This window comes from Petromyzon marinus, chromosome 27 (assembly GCF_048934315.1).
Source record: "Petromyzon marinus isolate PM22_M1 ecotype Great Lakes invasive population chromosome 27, UKy_Petmar_22M1.pri1.0, whole genome shotgun sequence".
Lineage (NCBI taxonomy): Eukaryota > Metazoa > Chordata > Hyperoartia > Petromyzontiformes > Petromyzontidae > Petromyzon > Petromyzon marinus.
In genome coordinates this window covers 1,375,035-1,393,214 of record NC_133693.1, presented here as the reverse complement: position 1 = coordinate 1,393,214, position 18,180 = coordinate 1,375,035, and the positions used below count along the sequence as shown (strand labels likewise).

Here is an 18,180-nt window from a genome sequence, read left to right as displayed (position 1 = left end):
GGCTGCAAAGAGGAGCACCGCCGCAATGCCCATTTGAGCAGCCAATCACTTTAAAGTGAACGATCACGTAAACATTTTAATGACGACGAGACGGTCACGGCGATTGTCTCTGTCGCTCCCTTGTACCCCTTGCCACGCTCTTTCTCAGGCCCCACCCCTTGCCAGGCGGCCGCTGCCGGCGAGCTTCTGCAGCAGCTCCGTCACCTGGGCCCGGTGCTACGCGGCGACGCGCCGAGCTCCCTGCCGCCCCTCTACGTCCCACGGTGCGACGCGCGAGGCGGGTGGCGTCCGGTGCAGTGCGATGGCGCCGGCCAACAGATCCGGGAGTTTGTCGACGCGTGGACGAAGGACGAGGGGAACGCTTCCAAAGCCACGCTCTCCGACCTCAGGGAGCTCCTCGCGCGAGTTCGCGGCGCCGGTGGCGGCGGCGGCGGCGAGGGACTGCGAAGCTTCCTGAGCTTTCTCTACGACTCTGGCCGTCAGGACATGTTCCCCGAACTGTCGCTTTACCCATCGTTGCGGGGTCCGCCCGAAGTCTTAAACTTCTCCGGCTCTTCCGGCCGGTTTCTGCGAAACCCCGAGGTGGTCTGGAAGATCCTCACGGAGAACGCGTCCTTCGTGTATACCGGCGATTATGCCGAGTTCAGCGGCCGCTACGCCGACTTTGAGTCGCGGCTGTGCTGGTGCGTGGATGCCGCTGGCCACGAAATCGACGGTACCCGCACCGCCTCGCCAGGCCAGCTGCCAAAATGTAAGACACTGAACGTCACCTTTGGAAGTGTACCGTTAGGGCAATGCTCATGTCAGATGTACACGTCAGACACGTACGTTAAAGACGTGGGTAATCGTTTGTACATTCACGAGGGTGGCTTTTTACTTGGGCCTAGTGTAATGCAGACTGTAATTCAGACGTAAATAATGTGGCACCTTTACTGATGAGGGGAAAATGCCCACACCACGGTGTCAGACATACTCAGGTGGACTGACTTCTTCACTCATGCTGGGACGGTGGCAATGGTGTACCTGGCAAAACATTGATGTGCACCATCAAAAAGCCATATTTGATCAAAACTGTGAATAATTGCTTTCAGGGCGATGCTTCCTATTGATTTTTTGGATGATTTAGAAATTTTGAGTATGGAGGTTACCTAATTTGTGGAACTGCTCATTAAGAAATGCACACGCACAGTGTATCAATTCAATTCTCTTCACAGTAAAATTACCGGTCGACATGCTGATACTGCAATAAGCCTGGAAAATACACTTTCATTTTGAGATGCGTTTCGCGATCACACTTGATAGGACTCCACTACTTACCCGTTAAAGGAATTGGCCAAACATCCCAATATAGGACCGCAGAGCTTGGGCAATTGTTGACAGTGGCTATGGCTGTCGTTCTGCCTGCCTCCGGTTTCCCGCGCCTCCGTGAGAAATGTACGCATGGAAACAAAATGTCACCGCGTGTTTTGAGGCACGGTTCGCGTTCCGGTGACGCTATACGGACCGTGACGTGCCGATTCGCGTGCTCAGGTCCCGGCGCTTGCCACTTGGCGGCCGCGGACGTGAGCCGCTACCTGCAGCAGGCGGACCTGCTCATCGGCAGCGCCGGCGCCTCGTCGGCGGGCGAGGGCGTCGCGTTTGGCCGGGGCCTCGCGTTCACGGAGGACGAGCTGCTGGGCTCGCCTCTCGGCCTCGGGGACGTGAAGGGGGAGGTGGCGGCCGTCCTCGCCGGCGGCACGGGCTACGCCGTCCGACTGGCGGCGCAGGCCGGTGAGGCACGCGCACTCGTAGCCCGACCACTCGTAGCCCGGCCACTCGTAGCCCGGCCACTCGTAGCCCGGCCACTCGTAGCCCGGCCACTCGTAGCCCGGCCACTCGAAGCCCGACCACTCGTAGCCCGACCACTCGGGACGTGTGGTTGGAGGTGACTCTTTTTCGTCGCGGTTTTTTTTCCTTCCCGATTTTGCCAGGGTCGGCATCACGGGACGAATCGCTCGGGAGCCTTCGCAGCGTAGCTGAACCCCTACGTGTTGGAGGATGGCCCAATGGAAGCAGATATCAGATAACCACCTCTTCACATGTCCTCTAGCTCACACGAGTCCAGCACTCTCACACTTGCTGTGCATATAAGAGTAACGTTCATCCCAGATGGAATTTAGCCCAAATTAAATACAGAACCAAACTTACCATGATGGATTGAGACCAGCGATCCACTACACTTGAGGTTTATTCACAGGTGGCTGAAACCCAGATTCAAACCCAGGACCTCAGCGGTGCCTGCTCAGTACTTTGACCTCTGAACTCTCAGCCGCCCAGCCACTTCCTACTTCTTTTAATCACAATTGTTGAGCACAGGCCCTTATCGGCCATCAACAAACAGCACTATTAAAGGTGTCATGATTTCAATCTAATACATTGCTTGTATTGAGCAAGGTTATGATAACTTATGAAGAGAGAATCCCTAAGTGGGGCAATGACCCACAGTGTCATGGTTGAAGGCAGTATGGGTGAGACAAAACAGTGAATCTGGTAGTCCGAGTGATCAACATCGGTGAAGGAATGAAAGAGATCAAGGGAAGAGTAGCCATAAGGAGGCGACTGACCGCCAGTGAGCGAGCAACTGGAGTGAATCATAGACTCCTGCATCATCAATCAACGTGATCGTTTTCCGAGAAGTGGCCAGGGGTTGAGTGAACCGTGTCAACTTTCAGATCAGCAAAGTGAGGTTCTGCAGCAAGTAGGTTTCTCACCAATCTCTTCACAGCTAGAACGCAATCCCCTCTTATGCGTGGGGTTTTCTCCACGCACCACAGTTTCTTCCCATGCGGGACCATGTACAGCTGTGACTGTGCCAAACCGCCATATGTGACTGCCCGGCCAAATACTTTCCACATGGGATTTTATCTCTTTGAGATACAATTGTTTGCATTAACCAACATCTTTGGACAATAATTATTTAACAAATTTGGTAATATTTCTTCTGCAATGGTATTATGGTAAGGCACATCTGATCTAAATTCAATCTAACAATTGTTTGGGATGTGGGGTCGGTCGGCGGAAATGCCGAAGCAATGTGTGTGGAGAGCCGGGCTGAGTAACCGTGACGGAGTGAAGTGACGTGCAGCGGCAAGGCAATTCACGTCGGCACCAAAACAAAAGCGTGTGAGCACTTCCAGCATCAATCCGCCAGCTGATGGACACCCCTGCCAGGGCGCTGGCAGTAAGTTGAGGGCTCGCCTGCCACATGTCCCGTGACACGATGGTTTGTGCGTGGTGCAGACCCGCAGCGATGCGGGACCCTCGGTGGGGCGTGTGTGAGCACGCGAAATTGGGCCGCTGTTCAGAAGCACTCGCCAGTGAGCTCAGTGTTTCGCCAAGTTCATTTCGCATTCCCTTCCATTCCGCTAAAGCAGCACCCATGAGGAAACGTGCTTCCTGAAACGTGTATCTTCACCATCCGGCCAGGATCAATAAAACGAGTACCACATTGTAGATGGAGTCACCCCCATCGTACGATGACTGCGGAATTTACACCACTGGCTCAGGGTCGTACAAGGGAGAAAAAAAGTTTCCCGTCAACGCTTCCCGTCCTAATGTTTCCAGAAAATTTGTGAACAAACAGGTCAAAATCATCGTGAGAATTCCTACTCCAATGATTGAGGTGGTGCTCATCTCCTGTTTACACCCTGAGCTAAATTCCACATTCCTATGGCAGGTGGGAGTCTATCCATGGGACAACCACTGTTGACTTCCCCACAAAGTGGAACCCTCAAACCAGGATCTGAACTTGCAACCTTCCGACTGCGAGCTGCTCACTCTACGGCTGAGCCGCCTGTAATTAAAATTGTCACGCAGGAGGGCACCCGCCACCCTGCATGCGCACGCACGCACGCACGTACGCGTGGCGACGTCCGTGTTAGATGAACACGCGTGACGCTCGCGCGTTTCCGCTCGCTCCGCAGCAATGCATTTCCACTGGCGACGGCGTTTCTTCGGACCGGGCACCATCGGGGAGGGCGTCTTCAACGGCTTCGACCCGTACATGCCGCAGTGCACGGAGCCGGGTGGCTGGGAGCCGGCGCAGTGCGACAAGAGCTCCGGTACACTCGGCGCCGGGGACACGCGCCGGGGGAAACTCATCGCTGTACCACGCTTGTGCGATCCCACGTCTGTGCTCCCCCCGCCTTCGCCAAAGCCGCACCGACCCCCGTGGTGAAGTATGGTCAAACAATACCGCCGCCTCCTCAAATCGGCAGGCCGTGGGCGGGCCGTCGTCCGCCTCCGATTAGCACGGTTGGCTACGTACGGCGCGAAAGAAGTTCAACGTACATCCAGCAGTGGATTGACAAATGATTCGTATGCATACATCGCTCGTGATATAATCAAAGTGACGCATCGTGCTGTGTGCCGCTTGTGTATTTTTTTTCCCCGTTTTGTAACGGACTTTTTAAATCCCCACGTCCTTGCGGCTATTGTGGGAATGATTTGACCATACTTCACCACGCTGATCAGTGTGGGTTCAGTCGATGTGCACTCGTATGCAGTTGGCCAGTTTACAACCTGGCCCTGCGGTTCACGGCTCAATGGCCGTTGTTTCCTGCACGTGCAGATATATATATACACACACAAACACGTCTGGTTTTGTCATCCACCCGTTAATCTAATGACCATCGCAGCCGAGTTCAATATCAGGGCTCCTAAACAGCAAGCAGTCGTACGTCTCAGCAGGCCTCTTCCGGGATTCTGAGAAAAAAAATAATCTCCAATTTAATTCCCTTAACTCTAATCGTGCAGTGAATTTGGACCGTTGTGCGAGCGGGCGCAGGTTTCTGCTGGTGCGTGGACGCTGCCGGCGAGTTCGTCGCAGGCTCCCTCGTGGCCCGACCCAGGCGCCGGCCGCAGTGTGAGTCAGCGCCACGGCGTGCCGGCCCCGCTCAACCCGGGGAGGGGGCCAAACAAACACTTTTACACTTTCAAAAAAGGTTAAACGCCGGGCAGAATGGGTAACGGTGTAATCGCCAGGGTGGTGCTGCAGCAATTACAGTTGAGTAGCATAGCAAGAAGGACCTGGGTTCGATTCCCAACTCGGGTGCCTTTTTGTGTGGAGTTTTTACGTCCTCCTGTTCTGCATGGATTTTCAGATTCAGAATTTTTATTTATCCCTGGAGAAATCCGCTGAGCTCTAAAGCTCTTCTTTCACATTAGGGGAGGGTCAGAAAGTTACAACACGATAGGAGTGAGCAGTATAGGAAAGGTAAGAAAATCACAAAAAAATATATAAAACGGAACTATTTTAATTTTACCAGGTGAAGCCCACTGAGCTATTTAGCTGCTTTTTCATTAGCGATCTGGCCACAATATGATAGCTCAATGAAGTGGGCCGATGTTCACATGGCTCCTCTGCACAGGGCTTTGCAAGCTCATCCTACAATGAGGTGTTCAGCATCATACTCTTGTACACTCTTGTACACTGGGTGGTCATGTCTCTGTCTATCTTTGACAAAGACCATCTCACCTTTCCTAACTCCACTTCTGAGATTGCGTTGGCAATCGTGCACGCGCGTATATAGGAAAACAATTGCCACATCGATCAATAATAGTGGCCTTGAAAGAAAATATTTATAATCGGAAACATTTTTTGGCAATAGCAGTTCATCACAGCAGGTTAAAATTATACATATTTTTGGTACTTTCTGCATGTAACTTTGGTGTAGCTTTTCCCTTCATGTAAAATAAATAAAAAGCTCTAATTTAGCTGTCGAGAGCGTTCCTGGCTAAAATGTGTCCACTGATAAACTAACACGGTCGCGTGACTTATTTGACGCGTCCAGGCGCCACACCGTGCCAGAGAGCCCGTGCCGAGGCTCTTCTCACCGGCTGGAAGAGTTTGGGCTCCGTGGAAAACGGCAGCTCCATCGAAGTCCTCACCAAACACACGCCGGCCTGCACCCCGGTGAGGCCTCGCACCGCCCCGGGCGCTGTCTGCGTTGTTATCGTGAGCCCCGAAGCAAGGTTCTTTGTGGGCGAGCTTGGCCGTTTGTGAACTCGACCGCAGTGACGTGGCCGAGCCGTAAGCACGTTTGCTGTTCGTTGCAGAGGCTCGCGGTGCAATCTCCGCGGTCGCGCGTGCCGGCGTATTTGGAAAATTGACACCGCAAATTGATCAACTGGGAAAACACAAAGCAATCATTGCCCCTACTGTGACACTATTGCAGACTTTGTGACATTTAGCTCCTCGCGCGACGATAATGTTGCAAGTAATACCGAACGTGCTAACGAGTTGATTTGGCGCGGGGTGGCCTTCCCTATGACCACTGTGAGGCTTCACACGTTCGGAAAAACGGTGCATATTCATGGCCTATGTAACGCTACGAAATATGTTGCTTTAGCGGTAGGTTTCAAGCCGCACAGCGAGCCGACGTGACGGAGGGCGAGACGCGTGGCCTTGTGAGACTAAGTCACATGCGGGGGCTGTTGGGAGATGTGGGGGGGGGAGGTCCTCGCTTTGTAAATTCAATTCCCTCCCCTTCACTCTTTCACCACCGCCAATGCCCAGTGCCTGCCAAACACCCGGTTGCAATTCACCTTGGTTATTCTGATTCTCATTTTTTAAAATGTGATACTCATTGTAAAGACCAATTACAGTCGAAACGACCTTCTGTTTATGTGCTATGAAGATGAGCCATTGCCTGAAACGTCGCATAATATAGTTTTTGTTTTCTTTGAAGGTAGTGGAATTGATGAATGTGGTGATATTCGTAAATAACACATCATCGTGCTGCTGTCACACCCAATGGTTTCAAATGTGTGGCGGCCTTCAACACCGATGTCTTATCGGCGAAAGTGTCCCTCCCACCCCACTTAAAATGAGTGAAGAACACTGCCCTAAAGCCCCCCCCCCCACCCACTCCCGCATTCACCCGGGCCGTGCCGTCCCCGTGTCGCCAGGCGGGGGGGCAGTTCGAGGCGCGGCAGCGCGACTCCGAGTCCGGGCCGGAGCGGCGCTCGTGGTGCGTGGATCCCGCGAGCGGACAGCAGGTGGAGCCCCTGGGCAGGGACGACCCAAGCGGAGGCGCTCGCTGTGAGTCCGCTCGCACCCCACCACCACCACCCCCACCACCCAGGGGAACCCACGGCGCGCCGCGTGGCAGGCGACGGTGCGAGCCGGGCCCATCACCGGCTCACGCCGCTGCTGGGGGAAGGGCCGCCGAGAGAACGCACTGTCAGAGGGTGTGTTTTGGCCTACTCTTCCACGATGGCCAGACGTCTCGGGAAAGAGAGTGGAATTTCCCCACACTTTAACCCATCGCTCGTGACCCTGTAAAACTACTGGAGATCTTTTAAAAATAACTTTATAACTCATCGGATTCCTCTGGTATAAACACATTATTTTAAAATTCATAAAAATATTCTGACCCGCCCATCAACTAACTATGGTGTCACCCCATTTACACTGCTGGGAGGACAGATTGCGGCGGTTTAAACTTCTTTACCAGGAGATTCAAACCGGTGACCTCTGGATTGCAATTCCAGCAAGCTTACACTTTTACCATGGGCGCATCTCACGTAAATATATAATAACGTACGGCCCTTTGAAAATCCACTGCTGGAGGCCTCCCAATGATAGTCATGGTGGTTGTTGGACCATACTTCACCACGCTGCTCAGTGCGAGTCTGTGAAAAGCAATTGGAGGGACCAGACGCAGTTGAGATATCACTTGGCTCACATTTATTAGTCATGGCCTATGGCCAGGAAGTGAACTCAGGTCGCCTGCATCCAGTGCACCACCTCTCGCTGCACTCAATCTCAATGGTAAATTGACATCGTTATGTAATGGCGTGCTAGTGTCACGAATAACAATGCACTATTAATCGCATCCAGTCTGGACATCAGCTTGTTTTGACTGCTCTTTAAAAATAACCATGAGAAAAAATTACTTCTGTATAAATATCCTCCGATGTGCTTCATAAAATAAACAGCGGACTGCAGTACCCACACCGCGTGCGTCGAAAAAACAAGTACAGTTACACGGCCATCAAAACACGCGGAAATACACACGAAGCAGACACTGCACAATCGCGCCACGGCGTTCCAAACGGTGCTGGCCTTGAAGAAAATGTGTTGGAATGGTGCCCTGGCGGCAAAAGAATCTTGGGGGATATCGAGAGCGTGACGTTAGGCAGGTTCCTCTCATCTCTTCCTCAAGGTTCAGTCACTCACTCGGTGGCGGTCAGTGAGCTCTCCTTGCTACTCTTCTTTCGCTACGAACGTGGTTACCGCTTCGGTGAACTTCACTCGTTCATTCTTACACCCGTGTTGCGCATTGGGTTTCTCCAGACTGTTTGTGTCTCAACCATCACACTTTGTTCTACCACGACCACCAACACACTGCGGGTCACAACGCTGGCCATCGAACGAAGACAGTGGTCACTGCATCGCGCGCTTTCAGATGCGCTTCTGCGGCCGTTTGGAATCCTCTGCATTCCGATATTTTGTGTTGGCGGGGGGGGGGGGGGGGGGCAGGTGGAGAGGGGTGCTGGTGTAGGGGGGGGGGCTGATGGGGGGGGGTGGTGGAGGGGGGGGCTGGTGGAGGGGGGGGGCTGGTAGAGGGGGGGGTGGTGGAAAGGGGGAACTGGTGGTGGGGGGGGGGGCTGGTGGGCGGTTGACAAGGTTGCTTTTCCAGCTGCAGGCTTCTGCATTGAACATAAGCAACGCCGCCATCGTATTCGTACACTCCTACCCACCCTTCCCCCACCACCAATGCCGAAACCAAAGACAAGGATCCCCTGTGTAGCCATACAGACTGCTGGGGCAAGTGCCGTTTGTGAGAACCAATGAAGGTCGGCACGGCGTACAGTGCCGCCGAGCTAGATTCCATCACCAAATATAATCTCTCAATATCGACTTCATAATCATGAGCCACAACTTTGGCTACTATCGCCACAATCAGCACCACCGACACCTAAGCCCACAATTCCCCCCCCATAGCCCACACAGCCCACTGAGGCAAGTGTTGTTCGCGAACACTGATGAAGGCCGGCACGGCGCACGAAAGTAGCCAGCACCACGTCAGGCCACCTTCGTCTCCCCAGAGTGGCGACGATTGCACAGCGCAGCAGGCACCCATTTGAGGCCGAGTCGATCCAGGGTGGGCTCAGAAGTGGTAAACATCGCAACTCGCCCCGGCCGTGGCTCCCACCGCCGTGGAGCGCCGTGTGTGAGATCCTGAACCACGGCTGCTCTGACCCCCCACTGCAGCCAGAGCCCTCTGGGGACACAGAACAGGATTTGCCGTGTTTGTAGGAGAGGAACTTAGCCATATATTTACAAAGAATCATTGTTTTATTGACCACAGATGGGCTTTGAAAGGTCTTGATGATATGCTTACGGGCACTTTTTGTATAACTTGACGAGGAATATTTGACTTGGCACAACGGGCCATTAAACTATCCCAAAAGTCTGCTTAGTACGTTGAGCAGGAGTCAAACAACGTCACTTCATTTCCGATGTTGCCTCGGTGAGGCTGAGCACATGTTCAGCAATCCGAGAGGATCCACCGTGACCCGTGGTGGACAAGGGCGTCCATGTGCCTGCTCATTCTGCCGTCTGCCAGCACACACGTCGCCGTTTCTCGTGCTCCCGAATTGATGGGGCATGCCGCACGTGTTTGCATCTCTGCGAACAAACACATCCAAGCTGCGATGCACGAGTGACTCACTGCTTTGCAAGCCCAGTTTCCATGTTAAATTGGCAGCTCGCTCGTTTTTGTATTTGAGGCTTCGTCTTGTATTCCAAACGCTTACCGGGCTCTTTCATTCGCTCAGTGGGAGGTCGCTCGTTCTCCTCTGCTGCCCTCAGAGTTTGAACTCCCTTGCCCCAGTAGCCCGTGCTGTTGACTCCCTGCCACTGTTCAAGTCCTGCCTCAGGGCCTTTCGGCCGATGACTGGCTGCCTCTCTCGAGAAGCATGACTGTTCCCACTGTTCCTGTACAGCATTCTTGAGATGCTGTCACATTTAGAAGCTGCATTTATTGTATTGTATATTGTATCCTCCTCTTGTCATGTTAAGAAACCACCGCTACCATTATAGCAACGTGTATTCGTTGTATATTGCATACACGCATATAAAAAGGCAATTTCTTTCCCAAGCCACTGCTCACAGGTCGAGTACGAGGCCGACGTCGTGAACCGCCCAGCGGGTCCACCGCTCAGGTCGGGCCGGGTTAGCGTTGCCACGGCACCGATGTGCGATGAACTTACGGCCGTCCGATGTGCGTTTGGCTATTTGCCGCGTGCTGTTTGGGCACGATGTCCGACGTTCCGGTCCACGTGCCGGGGAGCTTCTTCCGGAAGCGACCGCCGCCGGCAACGCAGAGTGAAACGTCGGACATCACTCCGAACAACTCGCGGAACAACGCGCTGCACAGCGCGGCCGTGCGACGGGTCCCTTGGCCCACGCTGCGGAAGCGCTTCACGCAAACTCCGGACTCCCCCTTGTGGCTCTTGATGCCGTGAGCAGCCGTGGGAGCCTCTCTGGCCGCTCGACGGATTCCCGCGCTGCACCTCGGCGCTCCCTGCCCACGATTATTACCCCACTGGTGCAAGAATCGGCATCAACAAACCCCCGACAGCGGACCGCATCGAGAGCACGACGATACGCGGGTCGCCCGCTCCCCGCGGCGCTCGGAGTTTCGCACGTCCGTGCAACTCAACGGCGCGAAGGGAAGCGGCCTCGCTGGCAGAGTTTGGCCGCCGTGTGACGCGGTGCCAAGACGCGAATTCCGCTTCATTGTGCACTTTCTGGGAATAGCTGTGTCCGTGGCGATAAATGCCCTCTCGTGTGCGTGCGTGCGTGCGTGCGCCTGCTGCTGCCACGTTTCTCTGCTCGGCGCTTCCCTCCCCAGGCCCGAGCCTGTGCGAGCTGCGGCGGCGGCAAGCCCTGCTGCGCAACGCCGGGTTGGGATCGGTGCCCGAGTGCGATTCCCGCGGGGATTACGCGGCGCGGCAGTGCGCCGACGGGACGTGCTGGTGCGCCGGCGCCGGCGGAGAGGAGATCCCCGACACGCGGCGGCACGCCGGGGAGCCGGGCGTCGTCTGCCACGGTATCACCGGCTCCTCTCCCACGTCACCAGCACCCCCCCCCACGCCCCGCGCCCACCGCCCAGCCGTCCTGGCCTCGCCTTCTTGAGTGGGAGCGGTCCCACATTTGTTTTTTTGTTTTCCCGAAAAATATGAAGGAGTCCCGGTTTTTGTCACTTGATGTGTACAGCACTCACGGCGATGCATTTTCGTGGTGTTGTGAGGTATTCGCCTTCCCGTGATATGTCCCAAATACATGAGATGAGGTGAAAACCCTACTCTTACATCATCAAACCCCCGAATGGTGTCTCTTGCAGCTCATTAAAATAAAATAACTACACGTGTGAGTAAATAAACAAGCCCACCGGTGACTTAGGATTGAAAGGATTTATAGCAATCCAGGCAATTATATACTGGTGAATATTTTTTATGATTTCTGTGAAATATATTTCCGCATATTAGACTAGCTATGAATGAACAAAGGAAGAAAACTCATTGCCTGCTGTGACGCGTGGTCAGGAAACATTGGTCATCAACAAACCAATTTCAACGTGATCTTAAAGTGTCCAGAGACGCGTGGGGGTGTGCACGCTCGGAGTTACATTGAGAGGCGAAGGGAAAACGTAGCGCACGCCAGAGACGTCACTCAAACTGCAGGGAGAAGTCAGTGGGCTTGGACGCGACGCGTCGCTCGCAGGGACGGTGCTCACCACTCGTGACCGAGCGGCAGCCGAGGAATGCGACTCGTCAAGAGAGGACGCCCACCGGGGAGATGGAGCGATGAAATCGGCTCGTATGCGCGTACCCGGTGGATTATTATATCTCACAGGATTGTGAGAGATTGCGACAGTTGGAGGGAGGCCTTCATCCAGCAGCGGATTGAACTTGGCCGATTCTGACGATGAATACAAAACAAGCGTGATCATAGTTGCTTGTAATTGTAAACTCTTGAGTTGATGGCTGGAAAGTGCGTGTAAATGTATCTGGCTTATGCTGGTGTCACGATCATTGATGAATGTGAATTTACACTCTGACCACGCGAGCTTTGAAATCTGCAACGCTACCTGGTTGGAACTCCCACGCACCCAGGCAGCCGAACTCAAAGTTAACGTGGATCTCACGTTCTGCTCAAATGAGCCTTGAGGCATCGGTGCTCACATCCTGTTTACAGCTCTCAGACGGTCGTGGAAATTCCTCGTTCCTTTGACGGGGGAACGTCCATTCGTAGGACAACCACCACTGATTTCCCCAGTTGCGCACACAAAACTCTTGGAAATCGCAATGGCAATTTCAAACATTAACTTATTTATTTCACAGAAGTGCAAAGAATGTATTTTTCTACACAGATTTCATAACTTTTTCTGATATATGGTATTTATATCAGCAGGATGCTATATTATATTTCAAAAAAGGCCTTGCGGCCAGCATGTAAATAAACGTGTTCGTAGTTTTAAGCATTATGATCTATGGCTAAGTCATGTAAAAGTCACCTGGCAAGGTGCCAGGCAGCATTGCTGAACAAACGAAGCATCAATCACCGAGAGCCGCGTCGCCGCGCTGATTCTAAATCATCGCTCGTGGATTTGTTTCCACCCTTTTCCAGAGAGAGGACTTTTTGAGCGCCATGAGCAAAGGAATAAATATTATCATTAACGGTCTCCGTGGAAGCACATCACAAGTTCGCCCGGACCGTCGTTTGGGCTGCAACTATCCGTGTACGCACGTTCGAGATGTCTTCTTTGCTCGTTAACCACAGCACATTTCTAAGGGGAGGACCACCCAAGAGACCGTGGGTCCTCTAAAGTGCAATTCAGCACAATTTTTATAACGACAATGTGTACGCAACACCAACGACACTGCCGGTTTGACATGTTTTTGTAAAAATCAATTAAGCAGTAGGGTTTGTGTGTCAGCCTAAATAGGGTTGTTACTATATATATTCTTAGTTTTTTCGGTAAAGTCACGTTGAAGAGAAACAACAAAATAACAAAATATATATAAAACAATAAAAAATTCTCACGACGTTTCGACCATAACTCAAACGGTCATCATCAGGTGTGATTTGAAGCTTTCGTGACTGCAGGAATCCATACGCTTTGGTTCTTTCAGTAAAGTCACGTGGGTAGAAAGATAACTAATAGATCACGACGTTTCGATCGCAACACAAGCAAAGAAACTTATCTTTTATTTTTCTTGCTGTGGTTGTCCCACCTGATGACGATTGCTTGTGTTGCGATCGAAACGTCGTGATCTGTTATTTTTCTACCGACGGTGACTTTACCGAAAGAACCAAAGAGTTGGGTCGCTACCGTACATTCCTGGAATGAAAATACACGAAAAAAAATCATCGTAAGATAAACCAATGCATTGAGCTGTCACTCACCATCCCACGTGACCCTGTCCCAGGGAACGATGGTGTTACCGTGCGTCACAATGTTCCCACGTTTGTGCTGCCTGCCTTGGCCGGCGTGTGCCGGCTGGCGTGATGGAGGACGGTCGACTAACCCCCTTGAACTTTGAACCCTTGGAGTGGCCCTCATCCAGCAGTGGATTAACAAACCGGCCGTCGCGTCACCTTTTGTACAATTATTAAACATCCCAGAATCATGGGACCTCCTTTGCCAGTGCCAAAATATGAGAATAGGTTTTTTCCCCTTTTATCTGGCAACAAAACAGGTGTGAAGTTGTTAAAAGACAAAACTGAAACCTTTTACAAGGAATCGTGTCTGCATTCACCGCAATACTTGTGGTCAAAATGCAAACAAAAAAAACATACTCTGACAATATATGTATTGTCTTTGCATTGTCTTTTTTTTGTGCTATAATGCCGAGGTAGGAAACATCCACGCCTAAATAATGGGCCCCTGTTCAACGAAAGAAAATTTTTGTACACAAACTCATGGGCATTATGTGGGAACGCATTATTTATTGCTTATGTCATTGCTAACGAAAGGACCTCCACTGGAGCGAGTACCAGAGAAGCCCTTTTATGGGGTGTTTGGCCTATGCTTCCACGCTGGCCAGAAGTATTGGAAGATGTGGGAGCACCCACACTGTACCCGAAACACAAACAACCTGACAATCGACTAACCGCGCTTGTACCCACTTACACTGCCCGGTGTACAGAGGCGAGATGGGGATTCAATGAGTTTGTTCGCGACCTCCCTGTGATTTAACATCTCTCCGTGACTTCATCGATTCTCTCTTCCTCCGCTCCGCGCTCTCTGCTCTCAGAGCCGCGGTGCGAGCTGCCCCAAGATGAGAGGCGTGCGGGACGGTGGGCCTTGGTGTGCGAGGATGGAACCGCCGCCACCGCCGCCACCGCCGCCGGGCTGCAGCGGTGCTTGCTAGCGTGCCTGCGTGGGTTTGCGCACACGCTGGACGGCGCCGGCCATGATGGTGGTGCGCCGCGAGAGTTCCAGTGTAACGCCACCAGCGGGGAGTGGATCGGGTCATCGCCACAGCCGGACGCTTGCCAGGGTAACCGCCGCCGCGGTCAATTACACGCTGGACCGCGCCCGGAACGTGCACAGAGATTAATGGCGGTTTCCGGCGGCTTGGATGTGTCTAAGGTTAAGCAAAGGGATTAATGTGAGCACTATCAGAGGAGGTAATTGAGCGGAAGGCTTTATTTTTCATCTGTCCACACCCCACTCATGCGCACTGACTTGAAGCTGCCATTTCTCAAGTGAAGAGCGCTTAACATCAATCAGTCACGTGCCCACTGTCTGTTATAAGGTTGGAAGTTGCCATCCTAGATTTTTTTTATCGCAGAGGCAAGCTGCAATCACATTTGTTCTTATTTCAGGCGATTACATGTTTCCGAAAGGAAATGCCGTGGCAACTGTTGGCCAGTAACGATTGCTGTCGACAATTGTCATAAAATTGTTCCAGTGGGTCAGAGAGTTGCCCAAACATGCCAATGTAGGACTACAGAGCTTGGGAAATTATCGGCACCAGTTCTGGCTGCTTTCCCTCTCATCTGTGGTTTTCCGCGCCTCTAAATCATTCTCTCTGTGAGAGTGAATGAAAACTGTACGTGTTACAAATTACAAATTATTATTATTATGGCCGTTATGCCTGACTCGCCCTCCCACCGTCTAACCCAGGGGTCAGTAGCTTGCCAGCTTGCAGCTCCACAGCCGCATGCTGCTTCTTCGTGACGTTATTCATCAAAGACCACCGTCTCGTATTCACGCGCGTCGCAGCTCTTGAATGATTGACTTTTTCTTTTTTACTGAATTCGAAAAAAGTGTCTCATTGCTTTGGTTGCCAACCCCCCCCCCCCCCCATCTTCACCCTCCCTCTCCCCGTCTAGAAATTCACCCATGGCAGGCGGTGCAGCTGAGCATCTCCTTCACGCTGCGCTTCCCAGAGGAGAAGATGTGCAACCCAGAATACGAGGGCCTCCTGGAATCCTTCAACTCCTTCCTGCTCGCAGACCTCACTGCCCGGGGCTTCTGCCACCTCTCCAATAGCGCGCAGGTACCAGCAGTGGGTCACCCACGCTACGGGATGGCGCGCATGTGCGCGGCCTGCCAACGTGCGGGCGCATGTATTTATGTAGTGCGACGGTGGGAAGCTGCCGTGATGTAACGCTTACCTCACTGGACCGGAGATAGCATCTCCACCACTTGCTCAAAATCCGCAGCCATCAAGCTACAGATCCTAAAGCCCTTGCGTTAATCTGGCCCTGCCTGTTCTCGTCATTAAAATATGGAATTTCCTCCACAGTTTCAGAACTACCGACAGCAATGAGCATCCCCTTACGAACTTAAGCAAACACCACCACTCAGCTTGACTTTTTTCCATCGAGAATTTAAAAAAATCAGATGTTTTTTATTATTATTGTGCAATTGGGATCGTGTTATGAGACAAAATATTGAGTCAGATCTCTCACAGAGAAGTGCATCTCTCTCTGCTAGACAACAGCCCACGGAAGCGGATATCGCAGACCTACCACTGAGATCCCTTCGAGTGACCTCTGGTCCACAAAGCAGAGGGCAGCACTCAACCCCCCAGCTGGAGCTGACCACCACCTAGCGCCACCTGGCCAAACCGGAGCGATGGCTGTCGCCGAGTGCAATGATTGTCAGCACCTTTGCCACACGTGCCCACGTGCTTGCCCGCTCCGCTCTGCCCCGTGCGTGCGCGCGTGCAGTCGGCCCCAGGCGGAGGCTCCGACGCGGTGGCGGTGTGCGACGCCGCCTCCGTGCGGGTGCGGTGCCAGGACGCGCTGCGCCTCTTGGTGAACGTCACGTGGAGGAGCTCGCTCTCGAGACTGCCGGTCCAGAGCTACCCCGACCTGCACAACATCGGTCAGCGCTTGCTCATATACAGCGCACACACATATATCTGTCTGTGTCCTGGCCTGTTTACATGTATGTACGTATGCTTTGAACTTATTTCGCACCGTACGGACCCAACCGCCAACCGTGCTAATCGGAGGTACATAATCGTGCCTGGCGCTATGTTGCACATGGCCTGTAACCCAGCTCTGTGGTGGCAGTGAGAGTTGGTGGGTCACACATTTGCTAAACTCCCTCCGTACCCATGGGCGTCGATGTCTCCATCTCATAGCTGAAGGCCAGGGCACGATGGCAGCACATCAAGTGGATTAGTTACCCTCTGAATTCCATCTGTACGGGGGTTGAGTATTATCCCCCCCCCCTCGCAATGTGTGGGTTTCCTCCGGGTACTCATCAAGTGAGAACATCGCAGGATCGTGAGAGATGATGAGTATGATGATCTGTGTGGTGGTGCAGTAGAGTAGTGGACATGCGTTGCACGTCCGTGCGTGCTGTGCAGCAGTGCAACGGTTAACGCGCTGCGAACCCAGCGGCCCGAGTTCGATTTCGGCTCACAGTCACAATTATCTAAACTTGTCCTGGGTCTCCCCTAGATCGAGTCAGCCTCAAATGAGTACCGAGTGCGGTGTGTTAGCATTGGCCAGGCATGGTGCTGGCCACCCACTCCCTCGTGTGCCACGTTGGTTTTCGTTAGGTGCACGCTAACAGCACTTTCCCAAAAAGTCTCGCTAAAGCTACGGGGGGGATCTTTCTTTTTTGCCGCGCAGAGCGTGCGTTTGTGGCGCACGCGCAGCGCTTCGCGCAGCTGCTGGACGATCGCGGCTACCGCCTGGCGCTCAACGGCCGCGACTACTCCTCCGAGGGAGCTGCCCGCTTCCGCAAGGACGAGCTCTACGACACGTCGCCCGCGTTCCGCGTGGCTTGCGAGCCGGGCTATGTGCGCATCGCGCAAGGATGCGGTGGGTCGCGCAACCCTGGCGCAGAACGGACACGTCCCGTGAACATGAATCACGGACACGTCCCGTGAACATGTCTCACGGACACGTCCCACGGACACGTCCCGTGAACATGACTCACGGACACGTCCCACGGACACGTCCCGTGACCACATCCAACTAACACATCCCATGCCCACGGGCAGTTACACAAATCGGCTAAGTACTTTTTAGACGCGTTGTGTATGTGGAAAAACCACGAGTGTTATTGCAAAGTGGTGGCTTGTCCTGAGTTTGAATCCCAGATGGTAAGTTGACTGAGCCCAGCTTTCCTCTGGTTTTGATCAAATAGATACCACTTTGTGGGGAAGTCAACAGTGGTTGTCCGAAGGTGAGCCTAACCCCCGCCTTCCCTGTGAGCCTGGATAGTGTTTGGATGGGTAACCAAAACCAAAACAAAATTAAGATTTCCACTGCAACGGAGCCTGACCCCCGCCGTGTCGTTCGCCGTGCAGCCGCGTGTCCCCGGGGCTCGCTGTGGAGAGACGGGGGCTGCGCGCTGTGCCCCGCCGATCATTACCAGGACGAGGCGGGGCAGACGGCCTGCACGCCGTGCCCCGCCGACACCGGCACCTTGACCGCCGGCGCCGCCGCCGCCTTCCAGTGTAGGTGCTGCACGTCGACCGCCCTACGGCGCTCTCCCACGGTTGGAACAGATGTCGTGCCTGCTTTACGTTTATTCACACTCTGCGGTTGGGGGACTTTTGGATTCTCTAACCGGGACTATTTTTTTATGTATTTGTAAATATAAGGAGGGTTTCTGAGCACAGGTCAAAAAGGCACAAAAACGCCGAGCA

At 53.2% G+C, this 18,180-nt stretch overlaps 1 protein-coding gene across 1 annotated transcript in view; it reads left to right on the top strand.

The window, feature by feature from the left end:
• Positions 1-18,180, top strand: part of LOC116946664 (thyroglobulin-like) — a 107,297-nt gene that overhangs the window by 670 nt on the left and 88,447 nt on the right. Inside the window, exons 2-13 of the mRNA XM_032961839.2 lie at positions 57-751; positions 1,531-1,770; positions 3,963-4,100; positions 4,826-4,903; positions 5,832-5,953; positions 6,949-7,081; positions 10,905-11,102; positions 14,314-14,559; positions 15,398-15,564; positions 16,241-16,397; positions 17,156-17,347; positions 17,839-17,988. Coding sequence (XP_032817730.2) covers positions 57-751; positions 1,531-1,770; positions 3,963-4,100; positions 4,826-4,903; positions 5,832-5,953; positions 6,949-7,081; positions 10,905-11,102; positions 14,314-14,559; positions 15,398-15,564; positions 16,241-16,397; positions 17,156-17,347; positions 17,839-17,988 — 2,516 coding nt within the window. The remainder of the gene's footprint in view (positions 1-56; positions 752-1,530; positions 1,771-3,962; positions 4,101-4,825; positions 4,904-5,831; positions 5,954-6,948; positions 7,082-10,904; positions 11,103-14,313; positions 14,560-15,397; positions 15,565-16,240; positions 16,398-17,155; positions 17,348-17,838; positions 17,989-18,180) is intronic.